We start from the raw sequence: 21,965 nt of genomic DNA, 5'->3' as shown, positions 1-21,965 counted from the left end.
ATTAAATGGATATATATATAACTAGCTACTGTTATAAGTACAGTTTAAACATATTACCTTTATGAGGTATAAGAAAGAGAAGTGGAGTCTGATAGGCAGAAATGTAAACTAATTACTGGGATAGAGGACAGAACGGGCAGTTGCTATACTGGTTGGAGAAAGGAGGACAGGAAAAGAACAGAATAAGATGGAGCAGAATAAAGATTGAAAGAGGTAGTGCTAGTTGGCAGATGGGCACAACTAATGCATCCCAAATGGCACCCTATTCCTTACATAACCTTAGTGCACTGCTTTTGACCATGTGCTCTGGTCAAATGTCCACCATGTAGTGAATAGGGTGCCTTTTGGGAAGCACACCAGGCCACTCATCCATCTCCTAGGCTTTGATTGGGTGTCAACATGTCAAAGCTAACTGAAAGTGGACGAAGGTGAGGTGCTGCCATGTAGTCGAGAAACCACTCGTCATCTGTACAGCACTACTCCCCTTAGGGCTGTCAAACAGACTTAAAACAGAGCCCTATGGGTCCTGGTCAATAGTAGAGCACTACATAGGGATTAGTGTGCCATTTGGAACACAGCCCAGGCCTCCTCCTTCACCATCATGCTTAATGAACATCCTAAGAGAGACATTTTTGACAGATGGGAGTGATGGATATTGATGGAGAGAGAGAGGGGAGAGGGGGACAGATAATACATGATGTTGTCAGACAGACTTAACTGCGCTGCCTCCCTTTTCCCCCCTAAACTAGAAGAGGACAAGAGTTCATGCAAACAAAGCAACTCACAGAACTTTGGTCCCATGTAGCTCAGTTAGTAGAGCATGGCGCTTGCAATGCCAGGGTTGTGGGTTTGATTCCCACGGGGGACCAGTATGAAAAATGTACGTACTCACTACTGGAAGTCGTTCTGGATAAGGGGGTGTGCTTAATTAAATGTATCTATTAACACTGACAGTGACCCATTACTTCAATAACACCCTGGTGTTGCCAGCACCATGGTCTAACACACTCAGCCATCTTGCAATGTAAGAGATATTTGAATTGATTCATTACAATAGCTAGGCATTATTAACTCAGTTCAAATACAGTACAGGTGTGTTCTTGTGTTTTTCCCAGGGATCTTAAAATCTGGCTCCCGAGTGGTTGACTTTTGCCAGGCACTGCATTTCAGTGCTTGAGGTGTCACTATGGACACTCTGGTTCGAATCCAGGATGCATCACAACCGGACGTGATTTGGAGTCCCATAGGGCGGCACACAATTGGCCCAGCGTCGTCCGGGTTTGGCCAGTGTAGGCCGTCAAGTTCTAAACAGATTTGCCTAGTTAAATAAAGAAATATAAATATAAGGACCTGTGTAGCGCATATCATCCAAGAAGGGGGTCATTCCAATGTGGGTGAGTTGCCACACACAGGATTTTAAATGACTTATTTGACAATTAAAAACATATATAAAGCTACTCCAGCCAGAGGAACAATACCCACATAAAAATATAAACTTGAAAGCCTTAAAGCTTATTTCCATTGTGTGCAACAGGATGGCAGGCAGGCAGGCAAGGTTGACACTCATTGCAACTTAGAAAAACAACATGAATAGTATGGTTTGGGTGGGATGGGTTTCCAGGGATTAGACACAATATGTCTCTTGCAAGAATGACTTTTAAGATTTGTGTAATCCTACAGACTTTGTTTACTTTGTGAAACAAAGATGATTGACCTCCCCGAGAAACCTGATTAAATAGCAGGCTTAATCTAAACAAAGAGGCTTCCATCGTCTGCATCTATTTAAAAAACACATGAGAATCCATCGAAATCGCTTGAAAAACAACAAAAGAAAATGGACATAAAATTGTATTGTAGATCTACTTAAAATTCATATAGTACACATATACTCATTAAAATCCATGAGTGACACCAAGCCGGCAGCCGGGGGAGTTGAATAGTCTTCAAGCTCATCCCAGCCGGGAGCCGGGGGAGTTGAATAGTCTTCAAGCTCATCCCAGCCGGGAGCCGGGGGAGTTGAATAGTCTTCAAGCTCATCCCAGCCGGGAGCCGGGGGAGTTGAATAGTCTTCAAGCTTATCCCAGCCGGGAGCCGGGGGAGTTGAATAGTCTTCAAGCTCATCCCAGCCGGGAGCCGGGGGAGTTCAGTTGTCTTCAAGCTCATCCCTTCACAGTACTGTGTTTACATTTTTTTGTTGCCTCTCCAACACTCCCTGCTGTTTTAGTTAATGACTGAAATAAGATTCCCTCCAGGATATGCAGCCGCATTAAACAGAGAAAAGGGAGGAAAAAGACTTGGCTCTCTGGTAGTGTGCGGTAGCAGAGAGAACAGTCTATGACTAAGGTGACTGGAGTCTTTGACAATTGTTTGGGCCTTCCTCTGACATGCCTAGTATATAGGTCCCAGATGGCAGGAAGCTTGGCCCAGAGATGTACTGGGCTGTACGTACTGCCCTTACGGTCGGATGCCGAGCAGTTGCCATACCAGGCCGTGATGCAACCGGTCATGATGCTCTCAATGGTGCAGCTGTAGACATTTGAGGACCTGGGGACCCATGCCAAATCTTTTCAGTCTCCTGCGGGGGAAAAGGTGTTGTCGTGCCCTCTTCACAACTTTCTTGGTGTGTTTGAACCATAATCGTTTCTTGGTGATGTGGACACTAAGGACCTTGAAACTCTCGACCTGCTCCACTACAGCCCCGTCGATGTGAATGGGGACGTGCTCTGCCCTCCTTTTCCTGTAGTCCATGATCAGCTCCTTCGTCTCGCACACGTTGAGGGAGAGGTTGTTGTCTCTGACCTTGTCTCTATAAGCTGGTCTCATCGTTGTCAGTGATCAGGCCGACCACTGTTGTGTCGTCATTGTGTATTGGACAATTTTCCAATCTTTTTGATGAGGAATCTTTCAGTTCATGATATGAAACATCTGTTAAACACACTTTAACTGACAACCTCCGTCATCTCTTCTCCCTTCCTCAGGTGGTGTCGGGCCGGCGTCTTCTTCTCCCTGCCCTTTGCCAGTTGGCTCTCCTTACTCTCCCCCATACGGCCCCTGATGGAACGCGTGTTCCATGCCCCACCTGGTGTGTAGCCGCACCTGCCTCAAATGCCCATGACCTCATCTTCCTAATGGATGGCTCCTGCAGTACGGGCACCGCCCACTTCGCCACCCTACTCAAGTTTGTCGCCAATGTTACGTCGACGTTTGACATCTCCACCATGGACACACGTGGCGTTAGTGCAGTACACAAATGAGCAGAGGTTGGAGATATGCCTTGGGGAATATGGTGGAAAGAAGGAGCTGTTGGATGCCATTTTGGGGATAAGCTACTGGAGCGGGGGGACCCGCACAGGGGTGGCCATTGCGTTCACCACCCGCAAAGTTTCCAGCCAACCTAACAGGAGTAAGCAGGTCATAGTAGTTATCACTGACGGCGTTCATATGACGACATCAGGTCCCCTGCTCTGGCCACTCAACAGTTAGGTAAGTAAGGTGGGGAGGGAGGGTCAAGAGCTGAGTGGCTAAGAGGGAACAATGGGGGGTGGAAAAGAATTGTAGCAGGGCAGATACCACATTTGAAGACTGAAAATACACCTCTCCTTCATTCTTAAAGGTACCATTTGGGTGACTTGAGTGAATGAAAGCAAGGTTTCACTTTCCACAGTATTGCTTTCATCCATTTAATCACACCAGAGACAACCTTGATGGAGAAAGGGTTCATTTGAATTTAAGTATTTGAATGGAGCAAGGAACTGATATATGGTGTGTGTATTGTGTGTGTGTGTAAATAGGTATAATTGCCTACTCCATTGGTATTGCTTAGACTTCCCAGGAGCAGCTAGAAGACATAGCCAGTGAGCCAGTCAAGGAGCACTCGTTCTTCATGGAGGACTTTGATGACCTCCATAAGCTGGTGCCCACTATCGTACACAACATCTGTCAAGAGTTCAACTCACAGCCCCAAAACTGAACCCTTAAGTAGAACACACCAAAACGACGGTCAGCTGAGCATACAACAGAGTGCCTCTGACCAGAATATCAGGTCACATTTTCTGGTTATTTTCCAACGATCCTACATGTTAAATTGGCAAAGAAAACAGGCACTGCTCCCTATGACCCCACGGCGGAAGTAATTGATGGAACGGCCTACGACTTCGATCGGCTGACCACCGTTCTGGTGTGTGTGGTCTCTTACACACTGGGAGATGTACTACATTGTCAACAAAATGGTACTTACGTACATACCAGCTCTATATGTATTTAAATAATTTACAAGTTAACATAAAACATGTTTTGAGAAGTATTATTGTTAGGACTTTTGAATGGTATAAACATTGCTATTGGATTACAATTAATATGGGGTTACTTAAAGTATGAATCAAATACAAATATATTTTCCTATAGGTAGGTATACACTTGAAATGGAAAATGTGTGAATGTTGAAGCAATGAAAGGCATTATTCTAAAGGTGGGAAACAAATACTACATTACCAGTATGATATACAACATATTCCTTTATTGTTGTTATTGATAAATCTGTCACTCCCATCTGAGAAAAAATACAATACATCATGAAAAAAAAGAATAAACTATAATGACAATAATTATATGTACTATATGTACAGTCCAATTAGCATATATCAAATTCACATCTTAAAAGAATTCTCTATACAACTGGAGGTTAAAAGGGGAATTACTTTGATTTACAACAGGCAAACCTGGCTCCGCCCAATGCTTTGTGTTTTGTTTTTTCATTGGTTATTAATAGGTTCTTTGTTTTGTGTGATCTCTTTTCATCCACTTTGTAGTGCTTGTAAGCAACACCCCCTGCTGCTCAGAACGGACAAGTGAATTTTAGACGCATATCTATGAGTCACCATTTAGACTAGAGCATTCTGCTTTTACACTGCCTATAACAACACGATAATTCTTTGTTCAAATCCTAGTTCTTGTCCGACTCCTGGTTCTGGAGGACCACTGTTTGCTTGGTTATTATTATTCCAATTGAGGACCGTATACCGTATGCAGTCTTGATGGACAAACAGCGAACTAACTAAGGTCTCAAAAACGACAGCTCAATCAAACTGGTTTGGAGAAAACTAGTATCTAAAGTGGTTCTCCATGATCAAAAACACACACAAAAAGAAACACTAGCTTATGGTCAAGCCCTCACTATTCTGTCATTCAAATGGACATAAAGCCCATTAAAAGACATGAAATGTTAGCCAACCTGGTGAAATATGCTTGTTCCACATTGTGAGCAGCAGGGGGCCATATACTAACTCCTCTTTTGTTCAACTACTCAGTGTTGTGATGAGACTACTGTACGTTTACCACGACAAGCGCACCCATACATACTGACTCCATTTCACATCACCATGTTTAGCCACTCAATATACTGTGTTAATAAATATCTTTTTTTTAATATATACTTTAAAACTGTACATGTTTTCTGTTCGCTCCCTTACATTGTCTAAAATTACCTGACACCAAAGAAAAATAAAAAGGAAAAGAATATCTTTGTACAACGCAAGCACACCGAATTCCCCACAGATTTTGATCCATCCTCGTCATTCAATTTATTTTAGAGACCAAAGCATTTGGTAGATAGCGAAATTCTAATCTCTCACATGTTCAACTGCAGATGAGACAATTTTGAGAATAAATGACAAAAATCTTTCTTGTTTTGTAGTGCTCACAACCAAAGGCATACAACTTGTGATAAGACCGGCAAATCTCCAACCATTCCACTACAAAAGAAACAAAGTACACAAATCCCAAGGAATAACTCCTAAATGTTCAAGTAAAACAGAAAATATTCTTTAAAAAAATATTTACCTGTATTTAACAAGGATTGACCTTTTTCACCAACCACGTATAGTAAATAAAAAACTAGTAATTGCTCAAAATAATTTGACAAAATTCTATTTTCAAACAGTTATTACCTAAAGCATTTACCCTGCTTTCTGACCAGAGCTGGTCATATCGCCTAAACACAGGAGCGTAGCTTGTGTGCAGTTGAGTACTGAGAGACCTCAGTTCTGCTGTCAAAAATGGGAGCCAAGGGGCTAACTCAGCACAGGGGCAAGCAGGATATCTATGAAGAAACTATCTTAGCAGTCATAGCCAACTTAGCATTAGCAAAAGATCTAACTTAGCATTATAAGCTGAAAGAGCCAACTTAACGGTCACAGGAAACTTTACATGTGCAGGCTCTCTGTGAAGCATCTTGTCGTTGTAAGACAATACTTGGTTGATTCTTTTGGCTTAAATGACACGGAGGCATAAATAAATACACAGCTCAAATAAAATAAAAAACAAATCAAATGAATAAATTGTTTCACTGCAAACCATTTTTCAGTGCAGTTTGTCAGGTTGCTCAACTAGAAATACACGATAAAGCAGTATTCAAATGAGGTCAAACCACAACATTGATCAATCAATTCCATTAAATTGTGAAACAAATTTGAGTAATTCATCTACCGCTAGCAAAGTGTCAAAGGACAGATCTTGTTAAGAGTTAACGCTTCTACTTATGTTGGTACAGTATATTACAATGTTGTTGTCCTATTTATGTAAAGAATGGAACATCCAAACAACAAAAGAGGCACTCCTTGTACCTAGGAGAACTGAAGCTGGAGCATAAAAGCATTTACAATTGAATTGGAAACTAAATTAAGTTGAAGGATGTGGCCTGTTTAAGTCAGTGTTTTGGCTGTGTACAGGCAATTTGGATTTGAACACTGATTCAACACCGAAGCAAAGCAAGCTGGAATACAAGGATGGCTTACACACTTAGGTGACAGATTCATATGAGCTAATATGTAGGAATTCTGTTAGCAAAGTTTCATCAAACAACTCAATTATTTTCATGGGGTTGGCTTTTCAAGAGGGTATGGACTATAGGCACTACTTAAAAAGCTACATTTTTACTTGTTTTAGAGATGAATTAATGGAGTCGTTTCCAATTCGTTGTGATTACATACAAAACCACATGGACATATACAAAAGGCTATAATAAATCACACACCAAGGAAATGCAGGCTCATGGCCTTTACTTGAACTTCAAACTGACTTTTAGGTTTATTTAAACTTATTTACCATTTTGCTTATTCAGGGGGACTCGAGTTCTGCACGCTACTGTATATTTCAGTGGATTGGAGGGCATTGTGGATCTCAACTCACTCGTTCAATAATTTAAACAGTACTGTGACTATTGACCACTAGCCGTATATATGCTGTGTACATCTGATGCAAATATAATTATTTTTAAACTCAGTTTTATGGATCAAATGGAATAGACAATGTCCAGTACTATGTTGGACAATAAATTATAACTTGTTGTTGAACACCCTGCCCACTCCTACTTTGCACACAAACTGTAAAATAACGTTGTCTGCAAGACTGACGAAAAAGGCACATTTTCATGAAATCTTTGAAAACGATGACATTGAAGACACAGGCAGTCTTAGGGGTGCCCGGGGAGGGAGGGGGCAGAATACAAGTATTGTGTTTCTGTTAATTAGGAAACGAACGCAATGTTTCTAAACGAGAGTACAGGTCTTGAGAATTTCCTGGATATCCGCTTGGTCTTTGTGATGTTTGACCACATCTCCTTCTGGTTTGGCTGTAGCACCCAGGCCCGCCCGGGTGGAAGGATAGTAGAGTAGCCCTCTTTCTCTCAAAACTCTCACATTCACCCCTTTCAGCCTTCAAACCATCAAGTGTCTAACCATCCCTCTCGACTGCCACTGGTCAAGACTCAGACACCAGTGGCTAGTTACCCATCCACCTCACTACATTTCCTTCCACACTGCCTTTGAGTTGGGCTCCAACTCCTATCTCTCCCTTCAGTTAATACACAACTCCGCCCCTTTTTGATGGTCCTTCGAGCCGGACGCAGCTGTTAGCCATTGGGATTTGCGGTCATACAAAGACCTTGGCGAGCGCGTCGGCCCCGGCGCTGCCGATGTAGCACTTGGTGGGGTGGAACGCCACGTCGTGGATGGCCTCGTCCGACTTCTTGCGGTGCGCTGTGAATTCCTGGATGCACGTCTTGCTCTCCATGTTCCACAGGCGGATGGAGCAGTCGTGGCCTAACAGGGCGGAGGATGGATGAGAACAAAAATATAAAGAAACAGGAACAAAAATATAAAGAAATAGGGAGTTAGAGTGAGAGAGGACGAAAGAGAGCTAGAGGGAAACGTTACAATTCTAAAAATGCCTTTTAGTGAAAGTTACCACAAGAAAGATCGAAGGGGGCTTCCGTTTCTGTGCTCAGATATTTGCCACACTGTCAGTTTGTATCTCCAGTTATGCAAGGAACAATATTGCTGTAATTACATGAAACGCTAACCAACATAAACACTGGTACTTCCCCGTTTCCAGATAAATACTTACTGCCAGACATCAGGTACAAGCCGTTGGGATCCACAGCTAAACTGGTGACTGCGTCCAGGTGGGCTACCATGGAGTGAATACATTTCCCTGTAATAGGAACCCGGGATGAGTACAAAAATCACTGTCCTCAATGTTGTATTTATACCAACTGTTATAAGTACACTTTATATTGTGACAAAATGTGTTTGTCTTACTATGTATACATTTGATTTAAATTTGAATTCCAGCTGGAATTCCGGTTCAAAATGACAGCCTTCTAGCTCACCCGTGTTGTTGTCGAAGAACTGGATGTGTCGGTCCTCCTGGGCCGTGATGGTGATGGGCAGAGTGGGGTGACTCAGCACCTTGTTGATCTTGCACGGGGCTTCTGTTTGTGACAAGACATGGAACTCAATTGAACATTGCCCGATTAACCTTTCTCATTTACATTTAGTCATTTGTCAGAACAACAGGGTAAATGGGAGTTATAACTCGAGACAAACTGATTCTAAAGTAGGGAGTTGAAAGGAAAAGCCACAGAGCTATAACATACTTGGTGGGCACTAGAGTTATATTGCAGACTGTACTGATATACCAGCTGCTATAGCCTATTGCTAATAAAACAAAGAAAAAGCTAGGGAAGCTTTCTGAAGAGAGTACACCAACAAAATAAAAGTATGACTTTTAATGCACAAACAAACATTTATGTTGTGACAAGAGGGGTAAAGGGCGTTGACAGGGAGAGCACAAGAATAGGCAGTGAGCGCATAGTGCACTCAATTACTCTCTTTTGAGTTACAAATCTATACAGTCACTGTGTAGAAATGGCAGCGGAGCTTACCGGGCTCTCCGGTCTGGTCCAGCTTGAGGATCAGCTGCCGCGTCTCCATGTTGAAGAGTCCGATCTCCCCCGTGCTGAACGACGTCACCATGTGGGCCGGATCACTGCACACCAGGTCCACTGACGTGGGGACGCCCAGTTCTGAAACCGACAGAGTTGGAAAGGTTATGAGCTAATCTTAGAGCAGGAGTTATGTTGAAGGGGGCAGGATTTGAGTGTGGTGACATTAGAATGACATTCTATACATCTATTTCTATGGTGGTGACCTGGTCCTAGGTCAGACCTTTTTTATGGGGCTTGATAGTGTCCTGAATTGAGCTAATTCTAGATCAGTTTCGCTCTGAATCAGACAGAGGTAGAGAGGTAAGGGTTTGGCTGTGGGGACCTGGCTGGTCCTAGGTCAGACCTCTTTTTGGGGCACGTAGAGTTCTGAATTGACTCAGAGGTTCCCAAACGTTTTTGACCCGCAACACCACCATGTAAAAAAAGTTATGTAATCAACATTGGGACTATGAGTCTATTACAAAATCAGTCATATAATTAAAAAAAATATATATATATATAATTATTTTGAATTTGACCCCTTTTTCTCTCCAATTTCGTGGTATCCAATAGTTTTAGTAGCTACTAACTTGTCTCATCGCTACAACTCCCGTACGGGATCGGGAGAGACGAAGGTTGAAAGTCATGCGTCCTCTGATACATAACCCAACCAAGTCGCACTGCTTCTTAACACAGCGCGCATCCAACCCGGAAGCCAGCCGCACCAATGTGTCGGAGGAAACACGGTGCACCTGGCAACCTTGGTTTTAGCGCGCACTGTGCCCGGCCTGCCACAGGAGTCGCTGGTGTGCGATGAGACAAGGATATCCCTACCGGCCAAGCCCTTCCTAACCGGGACGACGCTAGGCCAATTGTGCGTCGCCCCAGTACAGCGCCCTTAACCACTGTGCTACCCGGGAGGCCCAGTCATATTATTTTTGACAGTTTTTCAATCTGAAGACAGTATGGTTTGAAGTGACTGAAATGCATCAGAAAGGCATTGGGAAGTTCAGAAGATCAGCAGGCGATAATATTGTATGACTTTCTGTGTAGAAAAGAACATCATTGATAATGTTATTTTCCCCCCCAGTCTGATTTAGTGCCTGGTCTTGTCAATTCTGTTCTAATGGCTTGTGGGCATAGTAGCATAAACCATTCAAAAGAAGGACACATTTGTAGGAAAACAGAAACCCCTCTGATTCTTACAACCGCATCTATCGGCTACCTTCTATGAACCAAGCGTCAATTCTCTCTCGCAAACCCATTTTGTTTTTTCATCGGGCATGGTGTCGCGACCCCTAGTTTGGGAAACCCCGGAGTAACTCTTTATGGAGCGGAGTCAAGGTCATTGTATAGTGTACAATTACAAATATATTTTATAAGCTGATCCCAGAGCAGTGGTTATGTGGGACAGTCTGTGTAAGAGGGTCAATTAGGTGCTTTGTAAGCTGATTCTAGAGCAGGCACTGTGGAACATTAGGTGAAAATGTGTAAGGCATCTGTTTTATGAATTGATCCTAGGGCAGTGTTTGTATGGGGCAGCCAAAGTAAGTCTATTGGGGGATCATTTCGTTGATCTGATCTGCGTTCAGCTATTCACCTGCTTTCTCGTTGAAGACAGCGAGTGCAGGGGAGGTGTTGGCAGCGTTCCACAGGCGCACAGTGCCGTCCCCAGAGCAGGAGAGCAGGCGCTGGTGGGCCGAGCTGTAAACCACTCCCCACACTGAGTCAGTGTGACCAAGCAGTGCCCCCCGCAGCACCGAGGGCTCTATGGCAGGAAAGAGAGAGGGAGAGTTAGGAGGGAGAGGGAAAGAGATGAGGGAGAGATGCAGAATTAAGAGATGGGGAGAGTTAAGAGGGAGGGGAAAAGGAGAGAGGGAAATGATAGAGAACAAAAGATCAGAAGATAAAGAGAGAAGAGTGAAAGAGGATGAAATGAGTGTCAGGTGGAAAGAGTCAAGCGATCAGTGAAGAGATGAAGAGAATATGAAACAAGAGAAATGTGCTAATAATCAGAGGTGTAGCTAAGGCATCTTGGGGGTGTACCATATGAGTCATAGGGGTCGATATTGGGGTTGGGGGTGTTCCAGCTCTGAATGGTTCCATCCACCCCCCCACTGAAGCACTGCTCCCCTGTAGAGCTCATGGTCACACACAACACCGCACCCCTACAGAACACAGGAAAACTCATCTCATTATTAACTACAACTTGTTTTGGCGAAGACAAAACACAACATCTCACTCCTACAGGAGAAAGTGGCAATACCTGTCATTATAAAATTCAACCATTTTTCTTTCACTTATGCAAAGATAAAAGTTAATTTGCTTGAACAAATGATTCATGTATACAAGAGTATCGGTCCAGCTGTCCATTTATAAAAAGGTTGGGTTATAGTGGATAAGGAAGGTTACTCACCGATGGGCCCGGAATGTATAGATGGGCTCCACATCTAGGGCAGCACACCTAGGAAGACAGACAGGGGATATAACTACCTTTGATGTACATATTCAACGAACATACGCTAAGTAGAACAAAATGGCCCATTACAGCCATCAGAAATGCATAAGCAGAAAAAGGCATGCTTTAGCTATCGATTGTCTTTTCGCAATAGTGCTCTTAACAATTCCAAATGACTCTTACCCCATTGAAAGTGACCAAGTTACCCACGTTCACTACTTAGGTACCTGCTTAAAAGCATCGTAGTCTTTGACTGGCAGCTGGGTCGTATTCATTAGTGCACACCGAAAGTTTCTACTGTGTATCGCTCTTATCTTGGTCAGGTCGTCATTGTAAAGAGAATGTGTTCTCAATTACTTACCTGGTTAAATAAAGGCAAACATTTGAATTGTTTTGGGTCTAGTAAATACAACCCAGGTGTTTGACTGACAACAGTGTAGGCCTATGTGAGCTCTTACTTCTTGGCGGGGGCGGTCTTCTGGAGGTTCCACAGTTTGAGGGTGTGGTCCTCGGAGGCAGTGACCAGGACGGGCTCCACGGGGTGGAAGGCCAGGCCCCGGATGGAGTCAAAGTGGCTCCGCAGCGTGAACTTGGGGCTCCATGTCTTCCGCAGCACATCCTGACTGTTGGTCACCTGATTTAAAATGAAAAAGAGTTTCGATATCAATTGGAGATATGCAACAAAATGCAAGTTATGCCCACAGATGTCCCCCTTCTGACCACCTCCTCCCTTTGCTCAAGCCATGTGGTTCCCTCTTGATTGTCTCTCCATCTGTTTGAGGCAACAACTCCGGTTGAAAATCGCAGTCCAGACCTACTGTCTTACAGCTGTTATTTGCTTGTTTTTTGTTTAGCTTTTTCAAGCAAGCACTTCTTTTTAGGATTCAAGTGCTGTACAATCATGTTTCAGAAGGTATAGCAAGCTAGGGAGTCACTAGTTTTGACTTATTTATTTCAATTTACAAAAAGTAACTTAAGTGGTCACGCCAGACTTAAAAAAAAAGGGTTGTTCCTATTTGCAATGCAAGTTCAGTGGCGCTATGCTCTTCACCGAGTCTGCTAAATATGTCTGCAATGTGCCTCTTGTGCTTGACCCCGGTCACTGCTTATCCTTTTAATTTCCTGCTTGTTAGAGCTGCAACATCTTAGTATGAGATTTACCATACAAACGTTAATGTTATCTAACGCACACAAATCCATTCCTATTTTGAGACGAGTGTGTCCATCATATAAAATCTAATTCTAACACGAAGGCGTCCTCCCACACTGGGTCCAACTGAGCAATATGACACTCAGTCTCTTCAACCACAACCTCAATCTGCATGCTAGCTCTCCACAGCAATACAACTGCAGTTCACTTCACATTCAATTGATCTCAAGTGTGTATGTGCACGTATGTGCCTGTGTCTGTGTGCCTGAGTGTGAGTGTGACAATAAAAGTGAAAGTCAAAGCCCATGCTAATCAGACTAGCCTGTTTAAATATTGACATTTTGAAAGCTTTGAAAAATAGTTTGGACCTTTAGATAAATACAGTTCATTCAGAAAGTATTCAGACCCCTTGACTTTTTCAGCAAAAATATATGAAATATCACATTCACATAAGTATTCAGACCCTTTACTCAGTACTTTGTTGAAGCATCTTTGTCAGCGATTGCAGCCTTGAGTCTTCTTGGGTACGACGCTACAAGCTTGGCACACCTGTATTTGGGTATTTTCTGCAGATCCTCTCAAGCTCTGTCAGGTTGGATGGGGAGCATCGCTGCACAGCTATTTTCAGGTCTCTTCAGAGATGTTTGATCAGGTTCAAGTCCGGGCTCTGGCTGGGCCACTCAAGGACATTGAGACTCGTCTCGAAGCCACTCCTGTGTTGTCTTGGCTGCGTGTTTAGGCTCGGTGTCCTGTTGGAAGGTGAACCTGAGCGCTCTGGAGTAGGTTATCAAGTATCTCTCTGTACTTTCCCTCGATGTTGACCAGTCCCTGCTGCATGATGCAAAAATGTCTAAAAACCTGTTTTCGCTTTGTCATTATGGGGTATTGTGTGTAGATTGGGATTTTTTATTTATTTAATCCATTTTAGAATAACGTAACAAAATGTGGAAAAGGTCAAGGGGTCTGAATACTTTCCGAAGGCACTGTATATGCCTTTCTACTTAGTGTTCTAGTTTAGAAGCTCAAAGTCTCTAAATCTAGCCAATCAATTTATCTTTTTCTACATGGAAATGTGAAGCAGTAGATATTTGCTGCCCCGAGGGACCTAAGTGATGAAAGAGTTGTCCATGGGGCTCCACAGGCATTAAGTCATGTAGATAAATAGCTAATTTACCTGGGTGCGAACACGCCATATTTATATATACAGCAGAAAATGTCATTTGTGAATGCTGCTGCCCGCTGTTTGGTGGTGGTGCCCTTTGATCTGATTAGCTGAATGTTGTACTGTCTGTCAAAAGACTGCCAAGTCCGTGCCACCTGTTTTCCTTCATTTTGTTATGATTGCGGTGGTCATCACAACCTCTCCCTCAACGTGATCAAGATAAAGGAGATGATTGTGGACTACAGGAAAAGGAGGACCGAGCACACCACCATTCTCATCTACGGGGCTGTAGTGGAGCAGATTGAGAGCTTCAAGTTCCTTGGTGTCGACATCACAAAAACAAACAAACAAACAAACATGGTCCAGACACACCAAGACAGTCGTGAAGAGGGAATGACAAAACCTATTCCCTCACAAGAGACTGAAAATATTTTGCATGGGTCCTCAGATGCTCAAAAGGTTCAACAGCTGCACCATCGAAAGCATCCTGACTGGTTGCATCACTGCTTGGTATGGCAACTGCTCGGCCTCCAACTGCAAGGCACTACAAAGGGGAGTGCATACGGCCCAGTATGTCGCCAAGCTTCCTGCCATCCAGGACCTCTATACCAGACGGCGTCAGAAGAAGGCCCTAAAATTGTCACAGACTCCAGCCACGCTAGTAATAGACTGTTCTCTCTGCTACTGCAGGGCAAGTGGTACACAAACACCAAGTCTAGGTCCAAGAGACTTCTAAACAGCTTCTACCCCCAAGCCATAAGACTCCTGAACATCAAATCAAATGTCTACCCAGACTATTTGCATTGCCCCCCCCCCACACTTTTACTCTGCTGCTAATCTCTGTTTATTATCTATGCATAGTCACTTTAATAACTCTACCTACATGTACATTTGACCTGAATTACATCGACTAACCAGTGCCCCTGCACATTGACTTTGTACCGGTAACCCCCTGTACATAACCTCGCTATTGTTATTTTACTGCTGCTCTTTAATTATGTTTTATTTCCGTATTTTCAAAAAACTGCATTGTTGTAAGTATTTGGTGCATGTGGCAAATAAAATTTGATATGTAAATAAAATTCCCTTTGGGACAATAAAGTGTTGTTTATGTCATAATAAAGGTTTTCATTAATTTATTCATTCACTGCTAGCTGCCTTGCCATTGCATCTGGCAGTGGTTGGTGCCCAGTGTAAGGAAGGACTAACGCAACTCAAATTGTAGACCAGGCTGTCGGCTTTCTTGGCCACGCCCCCTTACTCCCACTCACCCTCTCTTCCTTCCTTATCCTCCCTTCCCTGCAGATGTAGGTACTCACGTCGTAGGCCATGCTGTCTGCCTCATTGGCCACAGTGAGGCCAGCCAGCTCGCCCAGGCCCAGCTCGCTCTCCGCCGCCTCGTCCGGCCCCATAATGAACGACTTCCCTGACGTGGGCGGAAACGTCATGGCCTCCACTGGGATGGATGGACGGACAGTGAGAAAGATGGACAGACCAGACAAAATAGGCAGATGGACAGAGCCAGACAAACAAATTAGACAGATACAAGAAAAGTGGGGAAAATTTAACAGACGCACAAACAGAAGTCAAAAACACTAAACGACTGCTACTGGTAGTTGGGCCTATTAGATATTGTTGTTTAAAATATTCAATTTGTAAATTAAATTATTTACAGTCAATTGTGTATATTTGTAAATTGTGCACTCTGTAAATTCAAACCCTTTGGGGACAATTAAGTTCTCGTCTTACCTTCCTCGGGGTGGCCCACTTCGTGCTCGTTGAGCCTGGGGACGCTGGGCCGGGACGGCGGTGTCACGGGGGGCTGCATGGAAGGGAGGTCCTCTGCGTCTCGCAGGTTGGCCAGCATATCCTGCAGTTTGGACCGGTTAGGCCCTGGGAGGAGGAGGAAGATGAGAAGAGGATCATGGAGAAGGAGTAGAGACAGAGAGGAGAGGGAGGAAGGAGGAGGAAGAGGAGAAGTAGCAGTATACAGAGAGGATCAGGAAGGAAAAGAGTCAAAGAAAGAAGAGGGATAAGGAAGACGAGAAGAGGAGAATGGAAGGTCATCTTCTTAGAGTAGAAGGGCACGCAATCCTCATCTTAAATACCGTTGGGCAGGGGTCACTGGCTCGTTGGAGTTACTGGGTGCACAGGGTTTTGTACCAGCCCAGCACTACTAATCAGTTTCAAATAATACACATTTTTCAGTCTGAACCATAATTAGTTGAATCAGGTGCATTAGTGCTGGTCTGGAACAAAAGACTGCACTCCAAGTAGCTCGGAGTTGGAGACCCATGCTGGAAGGCTGATTGAAAAAAATCAAAAATCAAAAAGTGATGCAGAGAATGGACAAGATAACAGGGCCCGTATTCATAAAGCATCACAAAGTAGCAGTGCTGATTAAGGATCAGTTTAGCTTTTTAGATAATCATTTATATGATTTTATGGACAGGGGGAACCTGATCCTAGCTCAGCGCTGCTACTCAGGGGCGGCAGATAGCCTAGTGGCTAGAATGTTGGGCCAGTAACTGAAATGTTGCTAGATCGAATCCCCGTGCTGACAAGGTAAAAATCTGTTGTTCTGCCCATGAACAAGGCAGTTACTCCACTGTTCCTAGGCCGTCATTGAAAATGAGAATTTGTTCTTAACTGACTTGCCTAGTTAAATAAAGGGACTTTAAAAAATGTATTTGTATTTATTTAAATACTCAGAAACTTTATAAGATTGAAGCCACAAATAAGCAGATTGAAGAGCAGATCCATGGCTGATGCTTGGCGAAAGACGACTTCGTAGCTTGAACATAGAAATAACTCATAGAACAACAAAAGCTTAAGGTGGGAGGAAAGGAGAGCGTTAAGTCACTGACACCGGCATACTTTCAGAGAAAATAAGAAGTTGGAATGTTTGAAAAATACAGAGACAGAAAAAAGGAACCAGCACACATACAAAGGCACAGGTGTAGCTGATAACCTATGGCATAATAAAGACAGGTACAGACACGACGAAGCGGGATGGAATGTCTCAAGTGTAGGATGGTGCAACCATAGACATAGAATTACTAGAAGGGGCACGCCCATTCAAGACAATGAGGCCATAATGGGTGAGCCATTCCACTCATACTGAGTGTACCCGCGAGGGTGCAGTCAAATTGCTGTGGTCTGATGGGCTATGCCCTTTTTAGTAATTATATTTCTATGGACGCAACTTAAAACAGCAATGAGTAAGGTCGATACAGCGAGAGGGTTAGGAATGCAGCACAGTGCACTTTTCTTTTAGTGAATGTGGTTATAGTGATTGATCACTTACAAGAGTGATCAAATTGTCCTGCGCGGTTCTGAGCACTGTGAGGAGAGGCAGTGATTGCAATCCCATTAAAATGTTAACATACAAACATATACGCGCGGAACCACACACAGAGGCACAGACACAAACATGGAGAAGGTGGTACTAGATGGCCGAAATAGAGCGCCAAAACGAAGCGATGGGAGGAATAGTGTATCTAACGTGCTTAACGTGTCTGTTAAATATCATTTTTGCATGTTATAGTTGACCTCAGAGAGAGAGAGAGAGAGAGAGAGAGAGAGAGAGAAAGAGAGAGAGAGAGAGAGAAAGAGAGAGAAAGAGAGAGGGACAGAGAGAAGCTCTTATCACCAGGACAAGGAGAAAGAAAGCAATGGCGAGAATGAAAGGGGAGGCCTGACAGACTTACTCTTCACCCCCTTTTTGCCCTTGCGCTCCTTCCTGTACTGCTCCTTGAGTTCGGCTATGAGGCCCTGGTCCACGTCCCAGGCCTCGGGCATGGGGCACTGCTCTTCCTTCTCTACACCCGAAGGAAGGGGTAGGGGGAAGGGGGGGCAGAAACCGAGAAGCCGGTCAGTGTCCAGAACTTTCTATTGAACCAGACCAAACGAAACTCAAATCCAAAGTGTTATGAAATTAAAAAGTGGTTCAAGTGAAGATGGCCTCTAATCCTAATATATGTATATATAGCCTGTAAAATGTATTGCAGAGACACTTGCCTAGTGTATTAACCCTTATTGGAGAAGTGGTTAGCGAGTTTGCCTACGGAAAGGGAGATCTGGGTTTGAGACCGGCAATGTATTATTGCATTATTGCCGTTTGCTGCAGTATGTAAAAAAGTGTGTGATGGAAATTCTTCCTGTAATACTCCCCCACCCCACCCCACCACCGAGACCCCCAAGTTTATGTTTTCTACAGGCCTTCGGGCCTCTCTCAAAGCACATATAGGGGGTGGTGATGTCAACACATAGGGGTCAGTCAGGAAGAGAATTGGTCAAATTCTCCTCATATGACAACAGACAGGGATGGAACAGGAGAATAGAGTCATGCCTGAGGGTTACCATCGCTGCGCCACTCGATATGGAAACACAAATGCACAAAACTGCCATTAAACAAAGGATTCGGGGGGGTGTAGTAAAGAGCCAGATTGGCTTCCGACAAAAATAATACAGCTGACATCAAATGCTGAATTTGATAGCCGGCAGCAAACCTGATTTTTTTTGCGTTAATGTATTCAAAAATATTCATGTCAAAGAAAGCTGTGTCCAGCCAAACAAGGTGACAACAAAGCATATGGTGAACAGCCGTCATGCCTCACTCAGTCTCTACAAGGCTTTGTGCTTTGTGCCGCACCATCAACAACAGCATTACATGCTAATGTTAAGACAATGCAAATAACATTCAATACACCCCCCCCCCCCAAAAAAAATGCAACGCCATTCAACAATACTCCATCATGTTTTGAAATGTTCTATATATCAAAAACAGCAACCATGTAGGTTTTATAATGTGAGCTGGCTAAAGAACTAAAAACACAACATATAATGTATTTCAACCAAAAATGTCAAATTATGTGGAGGACCTGTACCTATAAGCATATCACTGTTCTTAATTTCAGATGCAGGCATGATCATACATGGTCCATAGGGCTCAGATCAAAAATAGTGCACAATATAGAGAATAGGGTGCACTCTCTCCAATTTGTAAGTCGCTCTGGATAAGAGCGTCTGCTAAATGACTTAAATGTAAATGCATTAGGACATACCCTCTTCTTCTTTTGCACCCCAGTATCTCTACTTGCAAATCATCATCTGCATAACTATCACTCCAGTATTAATGCTAAATTGTAATTATTTTCACCTCTATGGTCTATTTATTGCCTACCTCCCTACTCCTCTACATTTGCACACACTGTAATAGATCTTCCTAATTTTATTTTCTGTTGTGTTATTGACTGTATGTTTGTTTCTGTGTAACTCTGTGTTGTTGTTGTTTGTCACACTGCTTTGCTTTTTGGCTAGGTCACAGTTGTAAATGAGAACTTGTTCTCAACTGGCCTACCTTGTTAAATAAAGGTGAAAAATATATATATATATCTCTGTAGTGGCAGTGTGTGGGATCAAGCGGAGGAGATGAACACTTGAGAGCACAGAGCTGCTGATGACAACTCTGTTTCATAACTGAACAGCGAAGCGCCTCGCTGCCGCTTGACCTTTTAATTACCATCCAACCATCTAGCCGTCCTTTGCTGTGTGTTCAGCTTATGGCTTCAATTATGGTTAACAGAGGAAATGCAAACAACTCAGTTTCGCATGCAAGCTGACCTAATTATCCCAATAACACAAGAATAGTCTTTAAAAAAAGATTTTGTCACCATTATTTACATTAACTACTAATAATTATAGTATTTATACCAATAACTGGATTGTCAACATCTAGTCAGTGGGTCAATGCATCACAGACAATTGGTCATTTGTTGTGGCTGTGTTCTAATGTCTACACTAGCATATTACTTAGTAATTACTATGAACATAGTATGCATAGTGGAAGATCGCCTATGCCTTCAACTGGATCCCTCCGGCTTCCTCTGTCACACAACCAGCGACGCCCCATCATCTGTTCCTCTTTGGCTGTGCAACTCAACTGACTGCTGCCTGACCTGTGACAAGCGGACTCACTGATTGCGTGGGAACGCCCTTGGTCATTGAGTGGAGATAAACACAAGGCATTGCTAGGTGATGGGAGTGAAGGGGATCCCTGTTAGCTAAAGGGGATAATGGAGCCACAGTAGCCAGGTGGCCAGCTGTGTCTTTGTGTGAAGACTAGGACAGAGAATACAGGGTTCTGTGTGAGTGGGCGATTGAGGGATGGGTAGGTACCCTCAGTGGGGACTGTTCTGTGGAGCTAGAGCAGGAAACCGAGTTACACTCAATGTTCTCTTGACCCAACTGTCCCTGCTATGGCCCACTCGTCCTCCCTTTGGTCTACTGTCCTCTTTCCATGGCCCTCCTATCCCTTTTGTGCTCTCGTGTCCTGAGAATAAATGCCAGTCCCCACTTACTTGCTCAGTATAGTCCTACTATGGCCAACATTTCCCCTTCACTGTTGACTAGGCCTACTAATAGACCCACTGCCCCCAATAAGTTACTTTGGCCCACATGTAAACGTTACCATTCTAGTTTGAGTGTTCATCAAACAACCAACCAAGCCCCCCTCACCCCAGTCTCCTCTGTCTTCGGCACTCCGGACATCGGGCGAGCCGTCCATCTCATCTGGGCTGGCCAGGAAGTCAAAGCCCTTCAGGGCCTCCTCTGTGTCCTGGTCGTCACTCATGTCCGAGGATGAGGAGGGGGATGAAGACGTCTTCTTCCTCACCATCTGTGGAAGACAGAGAGGGTTGAAGAGATGGAGAGGGGGTCTGAGTGACTAAATGAGTTGAGTGAAAGTGTAGGTCTGAATGAATAGGGTGTCCAATCAAAAACGGGTCAAAAACGAAGGAAATTGCATTGCATAAACTAGGCTGGATTCTGAGCAAGAATTAAGGCTACAGGCTACCTAACAAGCTCACTTTCCCGTTGAACTTGTCATCATATTTCTTCAATCCGCAGGACAAAAAAACAATATATACAGTTGAAGTCGGAAGTTTACATACACCTTAGCCAAATACATTTAAACACTGTTTCACAATTCCTGACATTAAATCCTAGTAGAAATTCTCTGACTTAGGATCACCACTTTATTTTAAGAATGCGAAATGTCAGAATAATAGTAGAGATAATGATTTATTTCAGCTTTTATTTCTTTCATCACATTCCCAGTGATTTGCACTTTTCGCACCAAAGTATGTTCATCTCCAGGAGACAGAAAGCATCTCCTTCCTGAGCGGTGTGACGGCTGCGTGGTCCCATGGTGTTTATACTTGCATACTATTGTTTGTGCAGATGAACATGGTACCTTCAGGCGTTTGGAAATTGCTCCCAAGGATAAACCAGACTTGTGGAGGTCAACAATTTTTTTTCCAGAGGTCTTAGCTGATTTCTTTTGATTTTCCCATGATGTCAAGCAAAGATGCACTGAGTTTGAAGGTAGGCCTTGAAATACATCCACAGGTACCTCCAGTTGACTCAAATTATGTAAATTAGCCTAGCTAAGCATCTAAAGCCATGCAAAATTACTTGTGTCATGCACAAAGTAGATGTTCTAACAGACTTACCAAAATTATAGTTTGTTAACAAGAAATGTGTTGTGTGGTTGAAAATCTAGTGTTAATGACTCCAACCTAAGTGTATTTAAACTTCCGACTTCAACTGTAGGTAAGATGTATATCGATTTTGAGACATGACATGTAGTATTTTCATATTGTAATATACGCTTTCATATTCATTTAAAATTCCTGTTACTGTTTATAAAGATTTCTCACAAAAACTAGCTTCTCTGAAATGTCAATGGAGCTTATACCAAGCCTTTTACATTTAATTCGAGTCGTGTCATGGTATCTTCGCTTTTTGTAACCCACAGAAAGAACTTAGGAGATGACGACCACAAAATGTAAAATCCTCAAAAGTTAAGAGAAACCTGCACCACTATGTCAACACTGATTGGTGCTTATTATAGGATGTATTCGGATACGAA

General features: G+C 43.3%; 1 protein-coding gene across 3 annotated transcripts in view; it reads right to left on the bottom strand.

The window, feature by feature from the left end:
• Positions 1 to 4,496: 4,496 nt before the first annotated feature.
• strn (striatin, calmodulin binding protein) overlaps positions 4,497 to 21,965 on the bottom strand; it is an 82,994-nt gene continuing 65,525 nt past the window's right edge. For all 3 annotated transcript variants that reach the window (XM_046309960.1, XM_046309961.1, XM_046309962.1), the window contains exons 7-18: positions 20,552 to 20,711; positions 17,743 to 17,853; positions 15,782 to 15,925; positions 15,352 to 15,488; positions 12,179 to 12,354; positions 11,679 to 11,726; positions 11,309 to 11,430; positions 10,863 to 11,030; positions 9,221 to 9,361; positions 8,666 to 8,767; positions 8,401 to 8,487; positions 4,497 to 8,096 (exon numbers count right to left, since the gene is read on the bottom strand). In XM_046309960.1, the coding sequence (XP_046165916.1) occupies positions 7,927 to 8,096; positions 8,401 to 8,487; positions 8,666 to 8,767; positions 9,221 to 9,361; positions 10,863 to 11,030; positions 11,309 to 11,430; positions 11,679 to 11,726; positions 12,179 to 12,354; positions 15,352 to 15,488; positions 15,782 to 15,925; positions 17,743 to 17,853; positions 20,552 to 20,711 (1,566 nt within the window). In that variant the 3' untranslated portion in view covers positions 4,497 to 7,926. The remainder of the gene's footprint in view (positions 8,097 to 8,400; positions 8,488 to 8,665; positions 8,768 to 9,220; positions 9,362 to 10,862; positions 11,031 to 11,308; positions 11,431 to 11,678; positions 11,727 to 12,178; positions 12,355 to 15,351; positions 15,489 to 15,781; positions 15,926 to 17,742; positions 17,854 to 20,551; positions 20,712 to 21,965) is intronic.

Source organism: Oncorhynchus gorbuscha, linkage group LG18 (genome assembly GCF_021184085.1).
Source record: "Oncorhynchus gorbuscha isolate QuinsamMale2020 ecotype Even-year linkage group LG18, OgorEven_v1.0, whole genome shotgun sequence".
Classification (NCBI taxonomy): domain Eukaryota; kingdom Metazoa; phylum Chordata; class Actinopteri; order Salmoniformes; family Salmonidae; genus Oncorhynchus; species Oncorhynchus gorbuscha.
The sequence above is the reverse complement of the archived record's forward strand: the minus strand, read 5'-3'. Positions and strand labels throughout refer to the sequence as shown.